At 37.3% G+C, this 27,280-nt stretch overlaps 1 protein-coding gene across 1 annotated transcript in view; it reads left to right on the forward strand.

The window, feature by feature from the left end:
* Positions 1-24,913, forward strand: part of RTKN2 (rhotekin 2) — a 127,763-nt gene extending 102,850 nt beyond the window's left edge. The window contains exons 11-13 of the mRNA XM_068982337.1: positions 17,935-18,100; positions 23,033-23,140; positions 24,378-24,913. Coding sequence (XP_068838438.1) covers positions 17,935-18,100; positions 23,033-23,140; positions 24,378-24,913 — 810 coding nt within the window. The remainder of the gene's footprint in view (positions 1-17,934; positions 18,101-23,032; positions 23,141-24,377) is intronic.
* Positions 24,914-27,280: the final 2,367 nt, after the last annotated feature.

A 27,280-nucleotide genomic window follows, 5' to 3' on the forward strand; every position in this document is an offset into this window, starting at 1 on the left:
TTTCAGAGGGAGCCATCTGTGGAAATAGTCACATTAAGAAAAGAAAAGCCTAAAAGCTATTCCCCTTTTCTTTTCAATCCAAATTTGAAAGGATGATTTACTTCAAAGTGATTGTTTAACTTCAAAAAACTTCCCTATGAATGTTGTTGAGCTAGACATCCTCAATAAAGGGTACTTAACTGGAGCCACTGAATCTCCTATACATTGTTGAAAGCATTTTATTAGCCAGAGTTTTATCCATTGCCAGTGGGGTGGGGAGGGGAATGGAAAAGAAGTGTGAGTCTTTGAGATCAATAGTCTTTTCTTGATTTAAATACTATGCATGACTTCATTTTAATGAATAATAAAATCTGTACTAAACAAGTCAATAACACTAGTTGGTATGATAGTCCTTTGTTAAATTGTCTTGAAATGACTTTTAACCATTATATTTATCATGGACCCTAGCAAGTAAAATTATCATGAAGCACATGGGATTTTCTTCTGATTATGTTAGTCCTTTTAATGTATGAACCCTATCAACTGTTTAGATTGTCCTTTATTAAATACAGCAAAAATAATTTTTTAAGCAACCTGTTTCTTCGGAGTTTGCATCTGATTTCATTGACATAAATTGAAAATAATTATATCACACTAATACTAATTACACCCAGTACTTATTTTAACTTATGCTTATGCTTTATTTCAAATATTCCTTGCCATATGTTTGTAGAAGGTATACTTTCTTTGTCATTAGAGTATGTATAAGTTCTAAAGCTTGTTTTTAGCCATCAACAATTTTGTCTTCATACCTGATTAATAAGAGTTTAGCCCAGACATCTTTCAAAGAACTCGCTTATCTTTATAACATGTTTCTGAGGAAGGTATGAGTGCAGTCTTATCTCTGTATTATAAGTAAGAAAGCAGGCAGTTCATTTTTGTAGTTGTATGTAATGGTTTTTTTTTTTTTTTGGAAAAAATTTCAAGACAATCTGTAGAAAGAATATCACCTCCACCATAGGATTATTTTGAAGCAAATTCTAGCAATCATATCATTTTACTTGTAAATATTACTATTGCCATACTTAAGAAAATCTATAGTTATATATAAAGATAATATGTTATCAAAAATCCAGACAGTGTTCAAATTTCTGTCTTGGGATTTTTTTAACAGCTGTTTGAATCAGGATCCAAATAAGGCCCATATACTGCAGTTGACTGATTAGGTCTCCTAAATTTCTTAATCAGTTGGCATTCATTCCACCATCACCCTGCCTTCTCTCTTACATATACACACACACAATTACACACTATTTGTTTGGTGAGGAAATTTGGTCATTTATCTTACACAGTTTTCATAGTCCAGAGTTTGCTGAGTGCATCTTCAAGTTGTCTTTTTTCTTTCTGTTTCTGAAGCAGGTTTAGGTTTGTTCATTGGTTAGTTTTCATTCCAATCCCAAAGAAAGACAGTGCCAAAGAATGTTCAAACTACCGTGCAGTTGTGCTCATTTCACATGCTAGCAAGGTAATGCTCAAAGTCCTTCAACCTAGACTTCAAGAGTATGTGAACCAAGAACTTCCAGACATACAACTGGATTTAGAAAAGGCAGAGGAACCAGAGATCAAATTGCCAACATCCACTGGATCATGGACAAAGCAAGAGAGTTCAAGAAAAACATCTACTTCTGCTTCATTGACTACACTAAAGCCTTTGTGTGATTCACAATAAACTGTGGAAAATTTTTCAAGAGATGGGAATACCAGACCATCTTATCTGCCTCCTGAGAAACCTTTATGCAGGTCAAAAAGCAACAGGTAGAACTGAACATGGAACAACAGACTGGTTAAATTTGGAAAGGAATACATCAAGGCTGTATATCATTACCCTGCTTATTTAACTTCTGTGCAGAGTACATCATGTGAAATGCCAGGCTGGGTGAATTGCAAGCTGGAATCAAGATTGCCAGGAGAAATATCAACAACCTCAAATATGCAGATTATACCACCCTAATGGCAGAAAGAGAAGAGGACTTAAAAAGTCTCTTGATGAGGGTGAGTGAAAGAGGAGAGTGAAAAAGCTGGCTTGAACCTCAGCATTCATAAAACTGAAATCATGGCATCCAGTCCCATCATCTCATGGCAAATAGATGGGGAAAAAGTGGAAAGTGACAGATTTTATTTTCTTGGGCTTCAGATCACTGTGGACAGTGATTGCAATCATGAAATTAAAAGATGCCTGCTCCTTAGGAAAAAAGCTGTGACAAACCTAGACAGCTTATTAAAACACAGAGACATCACTTTGACAACAAAGGTCTATGTAGTTAAAGCGATGGTTTTTCCAGTAGTCATGTACAGATGTGGGAGTTGGACTATAAAGAAAGCTGAGCACTGAAGAATTGAGGCTTTTGAACTGTGGTGTTGGAGAAGACTCTTGAGAGTCCCTTGGACAGCAAGGAGATCAAACCAGTCAATCCTAAAGGAAATTAACCCTAAATATTCATTAGAAGGACTGATGCTGAAGCTGCAATACTTTGGTCTCCTGATGCAAAGAGCAGACTCATTGGAAAAGACCCCAATGCTGGGAAAGATTGAAGGCAAAAGGAGAAGGGGGTGACAGAGGAGGAGATGGTTGGATGACATCCCCAACTCAATGAATATGAGTTTGAGCAAACTCTGGGAGATAATGAAGGACAAATGAAGCCCACTGTGCTGCAGTCCATGGGGTCACAAAGAATCAGATATGACTTAGTGACTAAGCAATAACAACAGTTGGTTGGTTGGTAAGAATATATGTGACTGTTTTTATCAAGAGATGTATAATACTGTCTGAGTCTTCCGGTCATATTAATGTCTGTTGATGAACAGTATATAAATTCTTTATTTCATCAGGGATTCCAAGCTGGTGCTATTTTTAACATTCTTTCTTCATTTATTTGCTGGCGTATCTCAGCTTTATCAGCTATTAGGTTGAAGGACAATTGTTAAAGGAAAGGCGGGATAAATGCTTGTATTTTTGCGTTTATATACTTCATTGTTGTTCAGTCGCTCAGTCATGTCCGACTCTGCAGCATGCCCCTGAACTGCAGGATACCAGGCTTCCCTATCCTTCACCATATCCCAGAGCTTGCTCAAACTCATGTCCTTGGAATTTGTGATGCCATCCAACCATTTCATCCTCTATCGTCCACTTCTCCCCCTGCCTTCAATCTTTCTCAGCATCAGGATCTTTTCTAAACAGTCAACTCTCTGTATCAGGTGACCAAAGTGTTGGAGCTTCAGGATCAGTCCTTCCAATGAATATTCAGGGTTGATTTCCTTTAGGGTTGACTGGGTTGATCTCCTTGCAGTCCAAGGGGCTCTAAAGAGTCTTCTCCAACAATTAATACACTAGTTATCAAAACTATGAGGTGGTTCACCAGCATCCTTCAGAGGTGATCAATGAGTTAGTTTTTAAATATCATATGAATTTGTGGATTTAAAGACTTTCCATGCATTGGACCATTTCTGTAGTAATTCTTATTGATGTTCAGTTGCCCTCTAATTGGCTCTGGAAGCGTCTTCAAGTTTACTCTTGAGTCTTTTTGATACAACCTCAGTAATCTTTGATTTCTGGTAGGAAAGATGTTCCAGGCTTATCCTATTTCTTGAGTCAGGGTGGGAATGAACCAGAGTTCTCTAAAGAACTCTGATTTCATTTAATAGGAAAGAGTATTTAAAAATCATAGTATATAGTATAAAAATCAGAGTATATAGTAGACATTTTAAAAGTCACATATTCAAAAGTAAGATTAACAAGTTATAAATCTGTTTCTGATATGGTATTTTTCCGTTACCACAGAAATGGAGAAGTTAAAGTACAGTTTTAACTCAAAATAATGAAAAACTTTTTGACTTGAGTTAATTGTATTTTGTTACAAAATTGACTTCTCAGATTGTATTTGTATTATTCTAAAGCCTCTCAAATCAGCTAAAAGTTTTTGAATTAGCAAAAGGAAAACAAGAAATTGACCTTGGAGAGAACACTTAGAACATGTTTCCTCATCTATAAAGACTGACTATGGATTATCTCTAGGATCTGAGTCTTTCAGTAGCAAACTTTTAATTGCTATCTGAGTGATTCTTTTGTTATGCATTTATTCATCAAATATTTTTCAATCAATTAGTGGGTACCAGGCAATATTTTAGTTGGTGTAAATAATGGGGGCAACAATACCCACATTGCTCGCCTTCATACCCTGCTGAGAGGAGAAACTCACCACATGTATACACTGTGTGAGCCTATAGTGATAACAGTCCTAAAATGCACCATGTATGTATTTTATAATTCATTCTTTGTTGGGAAGTGAAGTCCTGAGCACTATTACTGATACTTTTTCTACAGTGAAAAACTGATTGCATGAACTTCCTGACATTATCAGAAACTTTTTAATCACTTTTTCTTTGATATACATTTTATTGGTTGAAAAAAGTTTCTCATTAGTTAAATTATGTTGGATGATAACATATTGAAGTTAATTCAGATGATATCTTCTGTTTCATTTGTACCTTTAAAAATCCTCTCGTGTTATAAAGGTTTAGTGGTACTTATGGCTCCAGTACTCTTGCCTAGAAAATCCCATGGATGGAGGAGCCTGGTAGGCTGTGGTCCATGGGGTCGCTAAGAGTCAGGCACGACTGAGTGACTTCACTTTCACTTTTCACTTTCAAGCATTGGAGAAGGAAATGGCAAACCACTCCAGTGTTCTTGCCTGGAGAATCCCAGGGGCGGGGGAGCCTGGTGGGCTGACGTCTATGGGGTCGCACATGGTTGGACACAACTGAAGCAACTTAGCAGCAGCAGCATGGCTATCAGCCATTGGAAGGGCTGATGCTGAAGCTCAAACTCCAATACTTGGGCCACCTCATGGGAAGAGTTGACTCATTGGAAAAGACCCTGATTCTGGGAGGGATTAGGGGCAGGAGGAGAAGGGGACGACAGAGGATGAGATGGCTAGATGGCATCACCGACTCGATGGACATGAGTTTGGGTGAACTCCGGGAGCTGGTGATGGACAGGGAGGCCTGGCATGCTGAAATTCACGGGGTCGCAAAGAGTTGGACACAACTAAGCAGCTGAACTAAACTGAACTTATGGCTATCAGAGTTAATGGAGTGCTCAGTATTTTTATGTTGTACTGTTTTCTTGTAGAAGCATATAAATGATCAAGTTGTCATTTTCCACATAGCTATTTTTGTTCGAAATAGTATATTGGTAATATTAAAAATTCAGCCTACTCATCTATAAAAATCTTATTTAAAAATTAAATCCATTTTAAGTCTGTATATTAGGTTGGTACAAATTTAATTGCGGTTTTGCATTGTTGAACTTTGTTGTTTGATATTGGAATACATTCTTAAATGTGGTTAGGTTATACATCATTTTAATGTGCACTTCTTGCTTTATATCTTTTTACCAATGACATTACTTGTTGTTTATTTTGTGTTTATTTTAGATTATAGAAATGGTGTTAAACAAAAAGCAAAATCTAGTGATTTTTTTTTCTTGGATGCAATCTCAAAAACGACAAAATAATCTCTGTTTGTCTCCAAGGCAAACCATTGAATATCACAGTAATCCAAGCCTATGCCCCATCCATTAACACTGAAGAACTGAAGTTGGACGGTTCTATGAAGACCTACAAGATCTTTTAGAACTAACACCCAAAAAAGGTGTCCTTTTCATTCTAGGGGACTGGAATGCAAAAGTAGAAAGTCAAGAAACACCTGGAGTAACAGGCAAATTTGGCCTTGGAATGCAGAATGAAGCAGGGCAAAGATTAATATAGAGTTTTGCCAAGAAAATGCACTGGTCATACCAAACACCCTCTTCCAACAACACAAGAGAAGACTCTACACATGGACATCCCCAGATGGTCAACACCGAAATTAGATTGATTATATTCTTTGCATCCAAAGATGGAGAAGCTCTATACAGTCAACAGAAACAAGACCAGGAGCTGACTGTGGCTCAGATCATGAACTCCTTATTGCCAAATTCAGACTCAAACTGAAGAAAGTAGGGAAAACTGCTAGACCATTCAGGTATGACCTAAATCAAATCCTTTATGATTATACAGTGGAAGTGAGAAATAGATTTAAGGGCCTAGATCTGAAAAACAGAGTGCTTGATGAACTATGGAATGAGGTTCATGACACTGTACAGGAGACAGGGAGCAAGACCAGCCCCATGGAAAAGAAATGCAAAAAAGCAAAATGGCTGTCTGGGGAGGCCTTACAAATAGCTGTGAAAAGAAGAGAGGCAAAAAGCAAAGGAGAAAAGGAAAGATATAAGCATCTGAGTGCAGAGTTCCAAAGAATAGCAAGAAGAGATAAGAAAGCCTTCTTCAGCAATCAGTGCAAAGAAATAGAGGAAAACAACAGAATGGGAAAGACTAGAGATCTCTTCAAGAAAATTAGAGATACCAAGGGAATATTTCATGCAAAGATGGGCTCGATAAAGGACAGAAATGGTATGGACCTAACAGAAGCAGAAGATATTAAGAAGAGGTGGCAAGAATACACGGAAAAACTGTACAAAAAAGATCTTCACGACCCAGATAATCATGATGATGTGATTACTAATCTAGAGCCAGCCATCTTGGAATGTGAAGTCAAGTGGGCCTTAGAAAGCATCACTACAAACAAAGCTAGTGGAGGTGATGGAATTCCAGTTGAGCTGTTTCAATTTCAGAAAGATGATGCTGTGAAAGTGTTGCACTCAATATGCCAGCAAATTTGGAAAACTCAGCAGTGGCCACAGGACTGGAAAAGGTCAGTTTTCATTCCAATTCCAAAGAAAGGCAATGCCAAAGAATGCTCAAACTACTGCACAATTGCACGCATCTCACATGCTAGTAAAGTAATGCACAAAATTCTCCAAGCCAGGCTTCAGCAATACGTGAACCGTGAACTCCCTGATGTTCAAGCTGGTTTTAGAAAAGGCAGAGGAACCAAAGATCAAATGGCCAACATCCACTGGATCATGGAAAAAGCAAGAGAGTTCCAGAAAAACATCTATTTCTGCTTTATCGGCTATGCCAAAGCCTTTGACTGTATGGATCACAGTAAGCTGTGGAAAATTCTGAGAGAGATGGGAATACCAGACCACCTAACCTGCCTCTTGAGAAATCTGTATGCAGGTCAGGAAGCAACAGTTAGAACTGGACATGGAACAACAGACTGGTTCCAAATAGGAAAAGGAATACGTCAAGGCTGTATATTGTCATCCTGCCTATTTAACTTCTATGCAGAGTACATCATGAGAAACGCTGGACTGGAAGAAACACAAGCTGGAATGAAGATTGCCGGGAGAAATATCAATAACCTCAGATATGCAGATGACACCACCCTTATGGCAGAAAGTGAAGAGGAACTAAAAAGCCTCTTGATGAAAGTGAAAGAGGAGAGAGTGAAAAAGTTGGCTTAAAGCTCAACATTGAGAAAACGAAGATCGTCGCATCCGGTCCCATCACTTCATGGGCAATAGATGGGGAAACAGTGGAAAAGTATCAGAGTTTATTTTGGGGGGCTCCAAAATCACTGCAGATGGTGAGTGCAGCCATGAAATTAAAAGACGCTTACTCCTTGGAAGAAAAGTTATGACCAACCTAGATAGTATATTCAAAACCAGAGACATTACTTTGCCGACTAAGGTCCGTCTAGTCAAGGCTATGGTTTTTCCTGTGGTCGTGTATGGATGTGAGAGTTGGATTGTGAAGAAGGCTGAGCACCAAAGAATTGATGCTTTTGAACTGTGGTGTTGGAGAAGACTCTTGAGGGTCCCTTGGACTGCCAGGAGATCCAACCAGTCCATTCTGAAGGAGATCAACCCTGGGATTTCTTTGGAGGAATGATGCTAAAGCTGAAGCTCCAGTACTTTGGCCACCTCATGCGAAGAGTTGACTCATTGGAAAAGACTCTGATGCTGAGAGGGATTGGGGGCAGGAGGAGAAGGGGACGACCGAGGATGAGATGGCTGGATGGCATCACAGACTCGATGGATGTGAGTCTGAGTGAACTCCAGGAGTTGGTGATGGATAGGGTGGCCTGGCGTGCTGAGATTCATGGGGTCGCAAAGCGTTGGACACAACTGAGCGACTGAACTGAACTGAACTGAACTGAGTTCAAAGTGCATCAGAAAGTAGCACAGACAACTCGCAACGTCAACAAAATGCATTTGGCCCAGGAACTGCTAACAAACATCCAGTATAGGGGTAGGTCAAGAAGTTTTGCAAAGGAGACGAGAGCTTGGAAGATGAGGAACACAGTGGCTGGCCATCTGAAGTTGACAACTACCAGTTGAGAGGATCATAGAAGTTGATCCACTTAAACTCACACAAGATGTTGCTGAAGAACTCAGTTTCAGCCATGCTATGGTCATTTGGCATTTAAAGCAGATTGGAAAGGTGAAAAAGCTTGATAAGTGGGTGCCTCATGAGCTGACAACGAATCAAAAAAAAATTGTCATGGTAAAGTTTCAGCTTCTCTTATTCTATGCAGGAAGAATGAACCATTTCTAAACTGCATTATGACATGCAACAAAAAGTAGATTTTATGTGACAACCGGCAATAGCTGAGTCAGTGATTGGACCGAGAAGAGGCTCCAAAGCACTTTCCAAAGCCAAACTTGCACCCCAAAAAGGGTGATGGTCACTGGTGGTCTGCTGCCAGTCTGATCCAGTACAGCTTTCTAAATCCCAGTGAAACCATTACATCTGAGAAGTATGCTCAGCAACTCAGTGAGATGGACCAAAAACTGCAATGCCTACAGCTGGCACTGGTCAACAGAGTTCCCAGTTCTTCTCTATGACAGCGCCTGACCTCACGTCACACACCAGTGCTTCAAGTGGAATGAATTGGGCTATGAGGTTTTTACTCATCTGCCATATTCACCTGACAGCTTGGCAGCAGATTACCACTTCTAGTATCTTGATAACTTTTTGCAGGGAAAACACTTCCACAACCAGTAGGAGGCAGAAAATGCTTTCCAAGACTTCATTGAATTGTAAAGCGTGAATTTTTACTTTGTAGGAATAAACAAACTTATTTCTCATTGGCAAAAATGTGTTATTGTAATGGTTCCTATTTTGATTAATAAAGATGTGTTTAAGCCTAGTTATAATGATTTTCAGTTCACGGTCCAAAACCACAATTACTTTTGTACCAACCTAGTACAAATGATAGTCAGAATTTGTATTAAGATCGATTTGAATGGAGGGAATCGCAGTTTCAGCAACAATACGAAATAAGAATAGTTTGTGTTTTAGCATTCAGGTTTGTTTTTCAATATTAACAGCAGTAGAGTGTTGTCACCCCAGCCCTCCATATCTGCAACAGCTTTTATTTAGTTTGAAAGGAATATATCAAAAATTATTTTGAGATTTAAGTCATTCTCTGCTAATGATAATAAGGTTTATATCTGAAAAGGTTGATTACATGTATTCAAAGGCTCCAGATGCCATTTAGGGCAGCATTATTAAATACTGTATAAGTAATTACTTAAGGAAGTTAACTCCTCAAGTTTATTCCAAGGCATAAGAGTGTAAAAAGATCCTATTACAATAAAATAACAATATTGGCCATAAGTAATAACAATCCTCTGAAGATACATTCCTACTTTTTAAAAAAATGACAGGATAGACTGTCTCTAAGTTACCAGTCCTTATATTTTACTATACTTCAAAATTTCAAAGCTTTGTAACTACATGGGGTTCTCAAGGCAAGAATACTGAAGTGGTTTGCCATTCCCTTCTCCAGTGGACCATGTTTTATCAGAACTCTCCACCATGACCCATCAATTTTGGGTGGCCCTGCAGGGCATGGCTTATAGTTTCATTGAGTTAGACAAGGCTGTGGTTCATGTGATCAGTTTGATTAGTTTTCTGTGATTGTGGTTTTCATTCTGTCTGCCCTCTGATCCCATCACTTCATGGCAAATAGATGGAGAAACAGTGGAAATAGTGGCAGACACTATTTTTGGAGGCTCCAAAATCACTGCAGATGGTAACTGCAGCCATGAAACTAAAAGTTACTCCTTGTAAGAAAAGTTATGACCAACCTAGACAGCATATTAAAAAGCAGAGACGTTACTTTGCCAACAAAGGTCTGTCTAGTCAAGGCTATGGCTTTTCCATTAGTCATCTATGGATGTGAGAGTAGGACTATAAAGAAAGCTGAGCATCGAAGAATTGACACTTTTGAACTCTGGTGTTGGAGAAGACTCTTGAGAGTTCTTTGGACTGCACAGAGATCCAACCTGTCAATCCTAAAGGAAATCTGTCCTGAATATACATTGGAAGGACTGATGCTGAAGCTGAAACTGCAATACTTTGGCCACCTAATGCGAAGATCTGACTCATTGGAAAACACCCTGATGCTGGGAAAGATTGAAGACAGGAGGAGAAGGGGATGACAGAGGATGAGATGGTTGGATGGCATCACTGACTCAGTGGACATGAGTTTCAGTAAACTCCAGGAGTTGGTGATGAACAGGGAGGCCTGGCGTGCTGCAGTCCAAGGGGTCGCAAAGAGTCTGACAGGACTGAGCCACTGAACTGAACTGAACTGCCCTCTGATGGATAAGGATAAGAGGCTTATGGAAGCTTCCTGATTAGAGAGACTGACTAAGGAGGAAACTGGGCCTTGTTCTGATGGGCGGGGCTATGCTCAGTTCTTTCAGTTGCTCAGTCATGTCTGACTCTTTGCGACCCCATGAATCGCAGCACCCCAGGCCTCCCTGTTCATCACCATCTCCCGGAGTTCACTCAGACTCATGTCCATCGAGTCCGTGATGCCATCCAGCCATCTCATCCTCAGTCGTCCCCTTCTCCTCCTGCCCCCAATCCCTCCCAGCATCAGAGTCTTTCTCATTGAGTCAACTCTTCGCATGAGGTGGCCAAAGTACTGGAGCTTTAGTACAGTTCAAAAGCATCAATTCTTTGGCGCTCAGCCTTCTTCACAGTCCAACTCTCACATCCATACATGACCACAGGACTAGATGGACCTTAGTCAGCAAAGTAATGTCTCTGGTTTTGAATATACTATCTAGGTTGGTCATAACTTTTCTTCCAAGGAGTAAGCGTCTTTTAATTTCATGGCTGCACTCACCATCTGCAGTGATTTTGGAGCCCCCCAAAATAAAGTCTGATACTTTTCCACTGTTTCCCCATCTATTTGCCATGAAGTGATGGGACCAGATGCCAATATCTTCGTTTTCTGAATGTTGAGCTTTAAGTCAACATTTTCGCTCTCCTCTTTCACTTTCATCAAGAGGCTTTTTAGTTCCTCTTCACTTTCTGCCAGAAGGGTGGTGTCATCTGCATATCTGAGGTTATTGATATTTCTCCCGGCAATCTTGATTCCAGCTTGTGCTTCATCCAGCCCAGCGTTTCTCATGATGTACTCTGCATAGAAGTTAAATAAGCAGGGTGACAATATACAGCCTTGACGTATTCCTTTTCCTATTTGGAACCAGTCTGCTGTTCCATGTCCAGTTCTAACTGTTGCTTCCTGACCTGCATACAGATTTCTCAAGAGGCAGGTTAGGTGGTCTGGTATTCCCATCTCTTTCAGAATTTTCCACAGTTTATTGTGATCCACACAGTCAAAGGCTTTGGCATAGTCAATAAAGCAGAAATAGATGTTTTTCTGGAACTCTTGCCTTTTCATGATCCTGCGAATGTTGGCCATTTGATCTCTGGTTCCTCTGCCTTTTCTAAAACCAGCTTGAACATCAGGGAGTTCACAGTTCACGTATTGCTGAAGCCTGGCTTGGAGAATTTTGCGCATTACTTCACTAGCATGTGAGATGAGTGCAGTTGTGTGGTAGTTTGAGCATTCTTTGGCATTGCCTTTCTTTGGAATTGGAATGAAAACTGACCTTTTCCAGTCCTGTGGCCACTGCTGAGTTTTCCAAATTTGCTGGCATATTGAGTGCAGCACTTTCACAGCATCATCTTTCAGGATTTCAAACAGCTCAACTGGAATTCCATCACCTCCACTAGCTTTGTTTGTAGTGATGCTTTCTAAGGCCCACTTGACTTCACATTCCAAGATGACTGGCTCTAGATTAGTGATCACATCATCATGATTATCTGGGTCGTGAAGATCTTTTTTGTACAATTCTTCCATGTATTCTTGCCACCTCTTCTTAATATCTTCTGCTTCTGTTAGGTCCAGGCCATTTCGGTCCTTTATCGAGCCCATCTTTGCATGAAATGTTCCCTTGGTATCTCTAATTTTCTTGAAGAGATCTCTAGTCTTTCCCATTCTGTTGTTTTCCTCTATTTCTTTGCATTGATCCCTGAGGAAGGCTTTCTTATCTCTTCTTGCTATTCTTTGGAACTCTGCACTCAGATGCTTATATCTTTCCTTTTCTCCTTTGCTTTTTGCCTCTCTTCTTTTCACAGCTATTTGTAAGGCCTCCCCAGACAGCCATTTTGCTTTTTTGCATTTCTTTTCCATGGGGCTGGTCTTGCTCCCTGTCTCCTGTACAGTGTCACGAACCTCATTCCATAGTTCATCAAGCACTCTGTTTTTCAGATCTAGGCCCTTAAATCTATTTCTCACTTCCACTGTATAATCATAAGGGATTTGATTTAAGTCATACCTGAATGGTCTAGCAGTTTTCCCTACTTTCTTCAGTTTGAGTCTGAATTTGGCAATAAGGAGTTCATGATCTGAGCCACAGTCAGCTCCTGGTCTTGTTTCTGTTGACTGTCTAGAGCTTCTCCATCTTTGGATGCAAAGAATATAATCAGTCTGATTTCGGTGTTGACCATCTGATGATGTCCATGTGTAGAGTCTTCTCTTGTGTTGTTGGAAGAGGGTGTTTGGTATGACCAGTGCATTTTCTTGGCAAAACTCTATATTAATCTTTGCCCTGCTTCATTCCGCATTCCAAGGCCAAATTTGCCTGTTACTCCAGGTGTTTCTTGACTTTCTACTTTTGCATTCCAGTCCCCTATAATGAAAAGAACATCTTTTTTAGGTGTTAGTCCTAAAAGGTCTTGTAGGTCTTCATAAAACTGTTCAACTTCAGGTTCTTCAGCTTCTTCAGTGGTTGGGGCATAGGCTTGGATTACTGTGATATTGAATGGTTTGCCCTGGAGATGAACAGAGATCATTCTGTCGTTCTTGAGATTGCATCCAAGTACTGCATTTCGGACTCTTTTGTTGTCCATAATGGCTGCTCCATTTCTTCTGAGGGAATCCTGCCTGCAGTATTAGATATAATAGTCATCTGAGTTAAATTCACCCATTGCAGTTCATTTTAGTTTGCTGACATTCTAGGGAATGTCGACATTCACCCTTGCCATCTCTTGTTTGACCACTTCCAATTTGCCTTGATTCATGGACCTGACATTCCAGGTTCCTATGCAATATTGCTCTTTACAGCATCAGATCTTGCTTCTATCACCAGTCACATCCACAACTGAATATTGTTTTTGCTTTGGCTTCATCCCTTCATTCTTTCTGGAGTTATTTCTCCACTGATCTCCAGTAGCATATTGGGCACCTAATGACCTGGGGAGCTCCTCTTTTGGTATCCTATCATTTTGACTTTTCATACTGTTCATGGGGTTCTCAAGGCAAGAATACTGAGGTGGCTTGCCATTCCCTTCTCCAGTGAACCACATTCTGTCAGACCTCTCCACCGTGACCCGCCCGTCTTGGGTTGCCCTGCAGGCATGGCTTGGTTTCATTGAGTTAGACAAGGCAGTGGTCTTAGTGTGATTAGATTGACTAGTTTTCTGTGAGTATGGTTTCAGTGTGTCTGCCCTCTGATGCCCTCTTGCAACACCTACCATCTTACTTGAGTTTCTCTTACCTTGGGCGTGGGGCTCAGTACATCTTTAATCCAGTTTTCTGTTGTTGGGCAGGGCTGTGTTCCCTCCCAGTTGTTTGACCTGAGGCCAAACTATGGTGGAGGTAATGAAGGTAATGGTGACCCACTGTTCAGAAGGTCCCATGCATCCGTTGCTGCACTCAGTGCCCCCGACCCTGCAGCAGGCCATTGTTGACCCACGCCTCTGCCTGAGTTGCCTGAACACTCACGGGTAAGTCTGGGTCAGTCTCTTGTGGGGTCACTGCTCCTTTCTCCTGGTCCAGATGCATACAAGGTTCTGTTTCTGCCCTCCAAGAGTCTGTTTCCCCAGTCCTGTGTTAAGTTCTGGTGGCTCTATGGTGGAGTTAATGGTGACCTCCTCCAAAAGGGCTTATGCCATACGCAGGTCTGCTGCACCCAGAGCCCCTGCCCCTGCAGCAGGCACTTTGCAAGAGACACTCAAAACACAGCTCTGGCTCAGTCTCTGTGTGGTCTGTGGGTCCTGGTGCTCACAAGGTTTGTTTGAGCCCTCTGAGCATCTCTGGTGGATAAGGGGTTTGATTATAAATGCAATTTCGCCCCTCCTATCGTCTTTCTGGGGCTTCTCCTTTGCCCTTGGACATGGGGTATCTTTTCTGGTGGAATCCAACATTCTTCAGTAAACAGTTGTTCAGCAAGGAGTTGTAGTTTTGGAGTTCTCACAGGAGAAAATGAGCACACGTCCTTGTACTCACCATTTTTCAGGTCAGTTTTCATTCCAATCCCAAAGAAAGGCAATGCCAAAGAATGTTCAAACTACTGCACAGTTGCACTCCTCTCACACACTAGCAAAGTAATGCTCAAAATTCTAGGTCATTTTTCATTCCAGTCTCAAAGAAAAGCAATGCCAAAGAATGTTCAAACTGCTGCACAATTGCACTCATCTCACACTAGCAAAGTAATGCTCAAAATTCTCCAAGCCAGACTTCAACAGTACATGAACCGTGAACTTCCAGATGTCCAAGCTGGATTTAGAAAAGGAAGAGGAACCAGAGATAAATTGCCAACATCCGCTGGATCATCGAAAAAATGAGGGAGTTCCAGAAAAACATCTATTTCTGCTTTATTGACTATGCCAAAGCCTTTGACTGTGTGGATCACAACAAACTGTGAAAAATTCTTCAAGAGATGGGACTACCAGACCACCTGACCTGCCTCTTGAGAAACCTATATGCAGATCAGGAAGCAACAGTTAGAACTGGACATGGAATAGAAGACTGGTTCCAAATTGGGAAAGGAGTACATCAAGACTGTATATTGTCACCCTGCTTATTTAACTTCTATGCAGAGTACATCATGAGAAACACTGGGCTGGAGGAAGCACAAGCTGGAATCAAGATTGCCGGGAGAAATATCAATAACCTCAGATATGCAGATGACACCACCCTTATGGCAGAAAGTGAAGAGGAACTAAAAAGCCTCTTGCTGAAAGTGAAAGAGTGAAAAAGTTGGCTTAAAGCTCAACATTCAGAAAACTGGGATCATGACACCTGGTCCCATCACTTCATGGTGAATAGATGGGGAAACAATGGAAACAGTGAGAGACTTTATTTTCTTGGACTCCGAAATCACTGCAAATGGTGACTGCAGCCATGAAATTAAAAGATGCTTACTCCTTGGAAGAAAAGCTATGACCAAACTAGACAGAATATTAAAAAGCAGAGACATTACTTTGTCAACAAAGCTCCATCTAGTCAAAGCTATGGTTTTTCCATGGATGTGAAAGTTGGACTATAAGGAAAGCTCAGCTCCAAAGAATTGATGCTTTTGAACTGTGGTGTTGGAAAAGACTCTTGAGAGTCCCCTGGGCTACAAGGAGATCCAATCAGTCAATCCTAAAGGAAATCAGTCCTGAATATTCATTGGAAGGACTGATGCTGAAGCTGAAACTACAGTACTTTGACCACCTGATGCGAAGATGTGACTCATTGGAAAAGACCCTGATGCTGGAAAGATTGAAGGCAGGAAGAGAAGGGGACAGTGGAGGATAATTGGTTGGATGGCATCACCGACTCAATGGGCATAAGTTTGAGTAATCTCCGGGAGTTGGTGATAGACAGGGAAGCCTGGTGTGCTGCAATCCACAGGGTTGCAAAGAGTCAGACATGACTGAGTGACTGAACTGAACTACTTTCTATGGCATACATTTTTTCTTGTGATTTTTAAATAGGAGTTCCTTCAGAAAATAATTTATGTCATCTGTATGGTGTTCACCTGCTCATATTTATCTGTTTGTCGGCGAATGGATAGCTTTTCTTCCAAACTCTTTGCTACTTCTCAAATGTCCACGTAGGACATCGTTAAATGTATACATCGGTTTTGGTGTGTGTCTCTACACACAGATTCTCTTCATTCTATATTCAGTATAAAGTGAATAATTTCTTCCCACTCTGAATCAGCCTTTGTAACTGCCAGCCAAGTATTCTGCATTCATTACAGTAGGCTTAACCATCCAGCTCTAGAACTGCTCTTGTCAGTATAGTTGCCGCTAGCCATTTGTGTCTGTTCGGTGCTTAAGATGTGGCCAGTCCAAGTTGAGATATATTGTAACTGTAAAATACAGACTGGAATTTTTTGAGACTTTAGTGAAGAAAACTATGTAAAATATCTCAACACTTTTAGTCAATTACATGTTAAAATATTTTCAATATCTGGGTTATAAAAATATATTATTTTAAAATAATATGTTATTACATAATTATTTTTACTAGTTGCATTTTACCTTTTTTAAATTTCGTTACTGGAAAATCTTAAGTTACTTATGGGGCACACAACATATTTCTAGTGAACAGCATTGCACTAGAAAAATGTAAGTGTCAGTCATTGTCCAGGCAGCCAGATCACTATCTTTGCTTTATAGGTCTATTTCAGACTTTTATCCATAGTTCCTTGGAAACTAGTTGTAGTTGCTAGCTTATCACGAGACGAATCAATGCATATATGTGACTTGGGAATAGTCTCTTCTACCCATAAACACAAGGTGGATCACACAGTGTCATACTACTGCCACTCAGAAAAAAGGGACTTCCCTTTTTCCTAGATTGGGACTTCCCTGCTGGCACAGTGAGTAAGAATCTGCCTACCAATGCAGGAGCGTGGATTCGATCCCTGATCTGGGAAGAATCCACATGCCCTGGAACAACTGAGCCCGTGCTCTAAAGCTCTCGAGCTGCAACTCCTGAAGGCTGTTTGCCTACAGCCTGTGCTCCTCAATGTGAGAAGCCACCTCAGTGAGAAGCCCGTGCACCACAATGAAGAGTTAACACCCCAGGCCCCTCGCCCTGCTTGCTGCAGCTAGAGAAAAGCCCACGTGCAGTACAAAGACCCAACACAGCCAAAAATAAACACTGAAAAAAATTTAAAGAAAAGGTTTAGACTATCAGCATGTATGAAGCTGTTGCCTTTGTTATAAAGTGGTGCATTCATCATTTTAGAAAATATTTTTGTACCATTTTCAAATTTATATTACTTTATGGATCTTTAGCTATGAGCTTGGTAAATGAATGTTACGTATGAAATAAATGTTAATAATGAAAGCCTAACTTTACTATTTACTACATTATGTAAATGTTACATTATGATTTTACTGCTTTAACTGATAACACTATTTTATGAGTGAATATTAGAATAAGAAACATACTTTACTGATTATTTTATTACTGTTGGAAATACGGTTAACATAACTCATTACAGTTATAACATGCTTACTTGTTTTATTACAAATTTTAAGATGTATATAAAAGACAACAAACTCCTACTTAAACTGAGAGATCAACAGAGGTTATGTTTTAATCTCATGTAATTTAACATTAGGGCTACATGTAGTATACTTTGAAACATTACTCAGTATTTTTAATGTATTTTTAAAAAAACTTTCTTGATTTGAGCTTGTATATTGAAAATTCTCAAAATTACATGTTTTAAATTTCAACTGATCAGCAATAAGATTGTAATTGCATCTGATATAAACATGGTAGCTATGCAATAACACATTTACTTGATCATTACAGAAATAGTCTCTTGTTAAACACCAATTTTGTCTTAATTTTTAGGAAACCAGAATTCGAGCAGTGGATAAGGATAAAATGAAAAGAATTCATAATTTCTCTGTCATCAACCCTGTTGCTGGACAGGCTGTAATTCATATATTTTCAGCTGACAATAGAGAAGATCTTCAGAAGTGGATGGAAGCCTTCTGGCAGCATTTCTTTGATCTTAGTAAGCTGACATTTGGATTCTCTAGTAGTATATTCATGTAGCATGAAAGGATGTACATAGCAAACTAAATACTAAAATTACAGTTGTATAATTTGTATTAAGAATTTGTATGCTCTTAAATAAAATGGTAGTATATCATCAATGCATTGATGCTTTTTTCTGTCAATTTTTTCCCAGTGCATGACTGATAATACCTGTGAATTTCTAGTATCATTGCCTGTTACTTTTAAGTTCTGGTCCCTAAAACAAGTAAACCACATTTTCTCAAAATACCAGGTTGAATGGCTTAAGGCAGTCTCTCCGATCAAAAGGATAATAAGCTATATGAGTAAAAAAAACTTCTCTAGGATAGTAATGATCATAAAATAGTGAAATGTTCAAAAAGAGATTCGTTTTTAGGTAGACTTCTGTTAACTCCCGATTCATTATATCATTTTGGACATCATCCAAAGAGGGTTTTTTTTAAAACAGCACATATGGTTTTTCAGTTTCAATAATACAATTCAATGACATGGATTATAAAAACAATGTGATAGTAATGTAACAGAGTTATAGTATGTAAAATATATGAGGTTCTAATATTCTCAATTTAAGGAGGAATTTTATCAACAAAAATATTGAAACTGTATTGAAAATGTGGACTATTGATAATGGCTGTTTCTAAGCAAACTAAGCCTACTGTTAGATTCAACCAGTATTTTATGTCTTTATGATACTTTTCTATAGAATTGCAAAGTAAAACCATTTTTAAACAATAGGAAGTTATTTCTACAGCTCTTTGAGATAATCCTAGAGTTATATTAGGAACTAGGATTAGATCCTAATCCTAGACATTTAGGAGCTGTTACTGAGAACTCTCTAAAATAGTTAATATCTGCAGTCCTCAGTTTAATTTTTATAAGCATACTCTGATCCATGGCTTGGCCAGTTATTACAGTGATGGTTGGGGAGGGGGCAGAAAAGGGAAATAAATTTATTGATTAGCTTCCGAATACCATATGGTTTTATTTATTTTTCATAACAACCCAGTGAAGTAGAAATTATTTCTCTCTGTTTTTAAGATGAGAAAATTGAAGCCTGAATAGGTTTCAGGTTTATTGCGGGGAACCAGGGGACTCCTTCCAGGGCTTTCTTGGATTTTTCAGAACTTGTTTTCCTTAAGTATTGTCCATTGGCACTCAGTAGATGTTTAAATGGGTCTTCCCTGTTGGCTCAGATGGTAAAGAATCTGCCTATACAGGAAACCTGGGTTTGATCCCTGGGTTGGGAAAAGCCCCTGGAGAAGGGAATTGCAACTCACTCCAACATTCTTGCCTGGAGAATTCCATAGACAGAGGAGCTGGGTGGACTACAGTCCATGGGGTTGCAAAGAGTTGGACACGACTGAGCAACTAACACTAGTAGATGTTTAAATATTTGTTACACGTTTACCTGCATGTACTGCATTTCTTTATTTTAAAATTTCAGCTGATCTTAGGTATGTAACTTAAAAGACAACAGCTTCCTCTCATTTGCTGATTACAGCTAAAATTTTCACTACTTTCCTAACTGCTCTTGGTTTAGAGTCTGTCTTGTAGAGACTGTGTTACTTTTAGAAATGATTCTGGCATTTTAAGGGCTTCCCCAGTGGCTCAGCATTAGAGAATCTGCCTTCAATGCAGGTGCTGCAGGACACACAGGTTTGATCCCTGGATTGGGACGATCCCCTGGAGGAGGACGTGGCTACCCACTCCAGTATTCTTGTAGGCTACAGCCCATAGGGTCGGAAAGAGTCAGACATAGCTGAAGCAACTTAGGATGCACACACACACACTGGCATTTTAAAATTTTTGTGTAGACAAAAACAGGAAAGAGGAGTAAAAATGTGAGAATAGTATAGTCTAGATATCAACTACTGTTAGATGATTTCATGTTTTCATTCCTCAAATTATGTAAAATAATTTATTATGCTAAAAGAGAGAGTTGGTGGAGTAAGAATCTCATGACATTTGAGGAGAAATGAATCGGAAGATTGGAATCGACACTGTTGATACTATGTATAAAATAGATAACTAATGAGAACCTCTTGTATAGCACAAGGAATTCTACTCAGTTGCTCTATGGTTCCTTCCTAAATGGGAAGGAAATCAAAAAAGAGGGAGTATACGTATACGTATAGCTGATTCACTTTGCTGTACAGTAGAAACTAAACATTGTAAAGCAACAATACTCCAATAAAAATTAAAGAATCTCATGACTTTTTTGTGCTGTCAAAGTAATAAAGTGATGACAACTAGGTTCTCAGGTCTGGCTACTTCTATAGTATTTAATGCTTTGGAGATAAAATCTGCCAGTCTAATTTTTAAAGTATAAATAGTATTACATTTGCTGTTTAGAATTCATTGTGTAAGATATGAAGATCTGAAGCAAAAATGGAATTGCACATATTATCCCAAAGAGTGACTTGTACTTTAGAATTTTTACTCTCCTAGTAATAAGTGTAGCCTCTTGTAATCTTCAGTGAAATGTGATGTATGCAACGAAATAGAGGATAGATATCTAGGGCAGAATAAAGTAAGAGTAATTTAATACTTAGAACATATTTCAATTACTAGACTTAGCTTGAGAGTAGAAAGTCATGAGGGTGAGAAAACTGGAAATGATGAGAAAACACTGATGGAGCTAGGTGTGTTTAGCCTGTGGAAGGACAGCTTGAGAAGGAGGTTGGGAGGCAGGGAGGAGGTAATAGCTAATTTTTAATATCTGAGAGCTAACATGTAAAAGAGGAATGACACCTGTTCTAGACAATCAAATAGGTCACTGCTTGGAATAGTGAAAGATTTTTTTCAAATATTTAATAATATATACTAAGTTAAATAAGCATCTTAACATAATAGATTATTTTGAATGGGAGCATTATAATAGTATATGTGGTAAGAAACATCTTCAATATACAGGTTTTATGTGAGCAGAATGTACCCATTTAATATCTCATACTGGGCCTTTATTGTTAGCATGTTCGTATTACATATACCTATGCTTGCTAATTTATTTACTGGTAAAGTGTTTAATTGTAATGTCTTGATGAGTGAACATGGCACATTTATATCTCTGACTTGTATAACACATGGGATAATGTGGCTCTATATTGCAGTTTTCAACATAGTTAGTATTCTGCTATCAGTTTAACAATGAAAAGCTTTCAACTATCAATATTGAAACAATGCTGTACTATATTACTTGTCTAAGATTTGACAGAGAATTGTTTGCTGGTTTAAAGTGTTTCATTACTTTTCCATTAGATAAGGCCATTTTTTTCCTGCCTCCCAAAAGAAAAGGCTGGCGTTTCTATATCTAAAAAGGAAGTAAAAGGAGGAATAATTTATCAAATCTCAGATCCTACTAGATTTAAATTCTACAGAGCAACCTTTGAAGGCTTAAACTCAAGATTTTATTCCCTTTATATATTGCTATATGAGATATTTTGAAATTTTTTACCATATTCTATACTTAGCATTGTAATAAAACATATTGAAAGGGATTTTTAAAAATATTTCTTAACTATTTAAAGTGATGGATCTAAAATTTATGTATATATTACCATATTAACATGATATAAATTAGACCTAAAATAATAAAAATAGATAATTTGAGTAAACATGAAGTATCTTTAATTTTTAAGCCATGGGAAATAAGTTGAATGTTGAATGTAGAGGTTGAGAATATAATAAAAAGAAATACAGATCATAAATCAGTAGAAAAAGGCACATGTATATTACATTTACTTTTCTGCTAATGTAAGATAGCATGTAAGAATGGTAAAACCCAGCATACAAGTCCACAATAAAGATGGAAAGGCTAAATATTTTTTAATATCCACTCAGAAGAAATAAATCTGAGAATTTTATTTTGAGATGAACATAGTAAAACATAATTACAAGAAAAATTAATACAGTCCACACTTTTCAATTTTAATAATTAAAACAACTTATTCAAGTATTTTTATTATTGAGTATTATTTTGAATGCCTAATGGCTTTATTTAAGTGTCCTTCCTAAAATAAATTCAGTTCAGTTCAGTCGTGTCCAACTCTTTGTGACCCCATGGAGTGCAGCATGCCAGGCTTCCCTGTCCATCACCAACTCCCGGAGCCTACTCAAACTCAAGTCCATCGCATCCAGTTAGAATTTTGAATGATCTGTCTTTATAGTAACAGGTTTTTATGTACCCAAAATAAAATGAAAATACAGCATTTTTCTAGTTTTCCTGATTTTTAGGAGGGCATGACTATCAACTTAAAAGAATTTTTTGTAAGCAATTCTTATTTGTTAATTAAAATTTTCAAAATTAAAATCATTTTCTGGCAGATTCATGTTGATGTATGGCAAAACCAATACAATATTATAAAGTAATTAACCTCTAATTAAATAAATATATTTAAAAAATCTGTATGTCAGTGTTCATAGCAACTTAATCATGACAGCTCAAAACTGAAAATAAACAAAATGTCCATTAATATTTAAAAAAATGAAATCATTTTCTGAGAAATACTACTTATATTTTTTTTTGCTTCCTTCCAGATAACTATATTTCAGTTAATCTTTACTTTTCAGCTGCTTTAAATACTGAATATTTTTATATAATATTTAAGAGAACTTACACAAATTTTTACCATAAGCATTTTAGTTATTGACTGTTTAGAGAAGTAATGTAGTATTTAGTAGCCTACAGAGCTTAGCTTAATATCTGTTCATAGAGATTTATATTTAAAATAGAGTACATTTGTGCCTAGACTTAGAAATAATGGGTAGTACTAGGTTTTTATAACTTCTTTAAGATAATACTTCATGAATTCACTTATTTTTTCAAAGCAAAAAACGTGTTGATAATCTGTTAAAAATTAAATATATATTTCACATTTGTTTTAAACTAGCCTACCTTTTTCTTTCTTAGGCCAATGGAAGCATTGTTGTGAAGAACTTATGAAAATTGAGATTATGTCACCACGGAAACCACCTTTGTTCTTGACAAAAGAGGCAACCTCAGTCTATCATGATATGAGTAAGTGGGGTTTATCTTTTCTAAGCTTCAGGGTAACAAAAACGACATTGTCCTTACACAAGCAGCTTATTCTATTGACATTAAAATGCTAAAATTTTCAAGCCACAGTCAAAAATGAATGAAAAAAGACTATGATTACAGACTAAGAAACTCATGTTTAAAAGATGAATTAATACAAAATTAATGAATACACATTTTTCATAGTTTGAATGCTTAAGATCAAACAGAAATGTTAAGACTTCAAAATGAATAAGGGTACACTGAAAATAAATATTAGCTGAGTAGCTGATGAAAATTCTGAAGATATAAACCTTGACATTTTAAAATGTAATTATGTTCAGTAATTTTTTCCATATTTTATTAAATTTGTTTTAAAGTAGTGTTGATAAATGAATATTAATAAATGAAAGTTTTCCTCTCAGGCAAAAAAAAAATGGTTAAGTTTAATACTTTGGAAAATTTTAGATTTCTAGTTTCATAAATATTCCATTTTCCCCACACTTTGAAGTATATTTATTTATCTTTGTGTGATTGCCTCAGTGAGCAGTGTTGTGAACAAGCACAAATCAGTGCTAAATTCTAGCATATTTTACCACCAGTGTTCCTGCACTTACATATACCTTTAAATGTTAGATTTAAAATAAAACATTTGAGCTTACACATTTGAAAATATCATGTAATTGACATAAATGCCTCCCATTTTTTCCAAGGAAAATCACCAAAGTGGTATTAAGGCTTCACTCTGTTTCCATGGGGGTTTTGTTTTGGATTTTTTTCCTATTACAAAGACTTTGCTGGTCTACAGGAAGAAATACTAATCCAGTTACATTTTCCCAGTTTACCTATTAGGGGTTTATAAAAGGGAATCCACTCTTACCTATAAGTCAGAATAGATTTTAAACCCAACAAAAGTTATTTAATGAATACTTAATCTGCAGAATTCAAAAAAATTCTGATGAAGCTCAACTCCTTTGAAAACTGGACTTTCCACATATATTTAGGAATATACTTATGGATGTGTGTGTATGTGTGTGTGTGCATGTGTGCAGTACATGATCTTATTTTTTGATTCCATTAGTATGGCTATTTTTATAAGTAAACATATTAAAAAAAAAACACTTATCCTGGTCTGGTTTGGATAACTATTATATAGATAACAGAATGTAATAACTTACTTGGGTAAAGGGTATACTTCTTCAGAATTTGTTCCATGTATTTTTTCTAATAATTATTACAGGCATTGATTCACCTATGAAACTTGAGAGTTTAACTGGTATAATACAAAAAAAAATTGAAGAGACAAATGGAGAGTTCCTAATTGGCCAGCATGAAGAAGGCTCATCTCCTTCTTGGGCCACACTCTTTGATGGTAATCACCAAGTTCTCATCAAGAAAAAGGTATTATCTCCTGCAAGCAAGCAGTTACATGAAGAGAAAGGGAAAAAGAGACAAGCTCCCCTTCCTCCTTCTGATAAAGCTCCATTCAACTTAAAAACACAGAGCAACAAAAATCAATTGGTTCAGGGCAACTGGGAAAAAACAAGTGTATCTCAGACCTCGCCTTTGGATACCAAACTGTCAACCCCGATGCATCACTTACAGAAACCAGTGGCTGCTCCTCGAAAACTTCTTCCTGCCAGGAAAAGTAGTTTAACTGATGGTGAACACACAGACACTAAAACTAATATTGAAGCCAAGCCAATACCAGCTCCAAGGCAGAAATGTATCAAAGACATTTTGGACCCTAGATCATGGTGGTGGACACAAGTATAGAAAACCCTTAATGTATAAAACATTAAAAAAATCTATAACTGTGAAGCTTAATTCAGAAGCACTGTAGATATAGTAATATGTAATTATGTAGGTAAATATGATAGTGATTTATATCAATTAATAGGTATAAAAATATTTTATAATGAAGAAATGGATTCTCTTTTATGATTTTCAGAATTGAAGTTATTTCTGTAGCAGAGGATAAGAGGCAGTTTCTAGACAATATCTCAATTGTTGGAAGGGTTAATTTATTCCTAAATTACTACTAGGCAGTGAGCAAGCACTAGGCAGAAAAAAAGCATTAAAATTTCTTTGGGGAGAGATTGTCTAGTAATTTAAACTGTGTTAAATAAGAGCCATATTCTCATTGTGAGAATTTTAATACTAACGGAATGTTCCAAAAGTTTTATTCAAACCACAAATTATAGAATCCACCCAAGAAGATTTCTTCTTAGCATTCTGGAATTCTCATCTAATAGTCCACTGGCTCTCGTCTATTGTTTTACTCACTAGTTGACTGACCTTTCAAATTCCTGGGATAAATTTTGGAATATTAAATTCTTCATCTTTAAAGAGAATATGTAATATGTTATTCAAAGTTGTTTCCTTGATGATCCCTGAAATCCTGTTGACATTTGTAAAGCAAAATGTAAAGCAAATGTATTTTTAAGTTTAGGTAACAAGTAGATGAAATGTTCTTTACTTCCACTTTTCTATGTGTGGTATTAATTTCCATTGTGACATTGGCATTTGGGAAAATGAGTAGCTGTTAACACCTTAAAATTCATTTAATACTTATTTAAAAAGCAGATGACCTATTAAAAATATCAGAAAATTTGACCATGATAATTTCAGAATTAATCCTTCTAAAAATATTATTTAGATTTCCTTTTTCTAGTAGGGGTTCGTGTCTGCTATTGATATTTGTCATTAAAGTCATATTATTACAATAATGACATTGGAATCATTTCCATAGGAGGTAATTTCCATAGCAACTAATCATAGTGACACAAACAGAATTGTGAAATCAAGTGAGGAATAAATAGCAAAAGAATGAATACCTTAAAGGAACAAAAAAAAACCTTTTTCTTAATAATTATGCTTCTTATAAATAAGAGCTGGACAGTTTTAAAAATCAGAATTTCCAAATAAAACAGTTTCCATAAGCTGTCAGCAGCAGCACTAAAAATCTCAAATATCATTATAAGAAATGAAAATATAAGAATTAAATTACTCCCCTGTATATAATCTCTAGAGATTTTTTAAAGCTCATAAGAACTCTATTTGAATCAGAATTACATTATTACAAAGTAAAATGAATACCTCACAAAAAATAACATTAATTTAAATGGATCCTTTCATTATTTTTAGATAGCAGAGTCTTTTTTCATTTATGTAGAATGATGTAACTGCCAGGTTACTTTTGTGTTTGCCCAGGACTCCTAGTAAGAATTGGGACTCAAGGGAGTAATGATACAAAAGGTCTCATGTGACTGGAGACACCAGGACAGACATAGCATTTGATGAGAAGGAAATCCTATATGCTTGCCTGATAAAATTTAGAGACAATGAAAATCTAAAAAGGTACGATTAATTTGTTTTTTATAACTAGAAAGCTCTCATAAATCTCAGTTGTGATTGCCAATTCAGTAAATGACATATTAAAAATGTGAAGGATATTATTGTTTGAATTTTTATTTTTAAACCTCACTGCTGTTTTTGATAGCATTTATGACTCTTGTTGCCACCAAATTACTAAGCTAGATGATGTGTAGGAAAAATTGTTTCTGAAGCTGACATCTACGCATTCTTTTTTTTTTTTTTCCAGTTAAAGCCTTCCTCAGAATAAACCAGTGTTAAAACTTCCAAATTATATTCTTGTTGTTTCTCCTTATGCATATTATTATCAAGAAGGATTCAAATGGTACAGGAACCAGAATATGTTCTTAGAGAAATTACCTAGCAGTTGTGCCCTCAGTGGGCACTTTGAAATAAGGTGAAGCCTTTCTTCTTAGAACCATTTAGATGAAGCCTGACCAAGGGCCATCTCCCCCAGAATTATTCAGACTGTTTCTGGGGTCCCATATTACTATGTGTTACAAAGCCTTTAAAATCGGGCTGAAGTCTTAGGCTGTACTTCTGAGCTGCTACTCATTAAGTGTTAGTTCTTCCCACTCTCCATTCCCAGCAAAAGGTATAATACAAAGTTGGGGCTCCTTTCCTCCCTCCCTTCCTCCCCCCTTTTCTCTCTTCCACATTTAAAAAAAAATCTAAAAATACTGAGTTTTTCAAGGAGTTTGTCAAAAGAACTATTTGTTTTCTCATTTTCCTAAACCGGAAGTTTATGACAGAGAAAAATATGCCACA

This window comes from Capricornis sumatraensis, chromosome 10 (genome assembly GCF_032405125.1).
Source record: "Capricornis sumatraensis isolate serow.1 chromosome 10, serow.2, whole genome shotgun sequence".
In the NCBI taxonomy this organism is placed as follows: domain Eukaryota; kingdom Metazoa; phylum Chordata; class Mammalia; order Artiodactyla; family Bovidae; genus Capricornis; species Capricornis sumatraensis.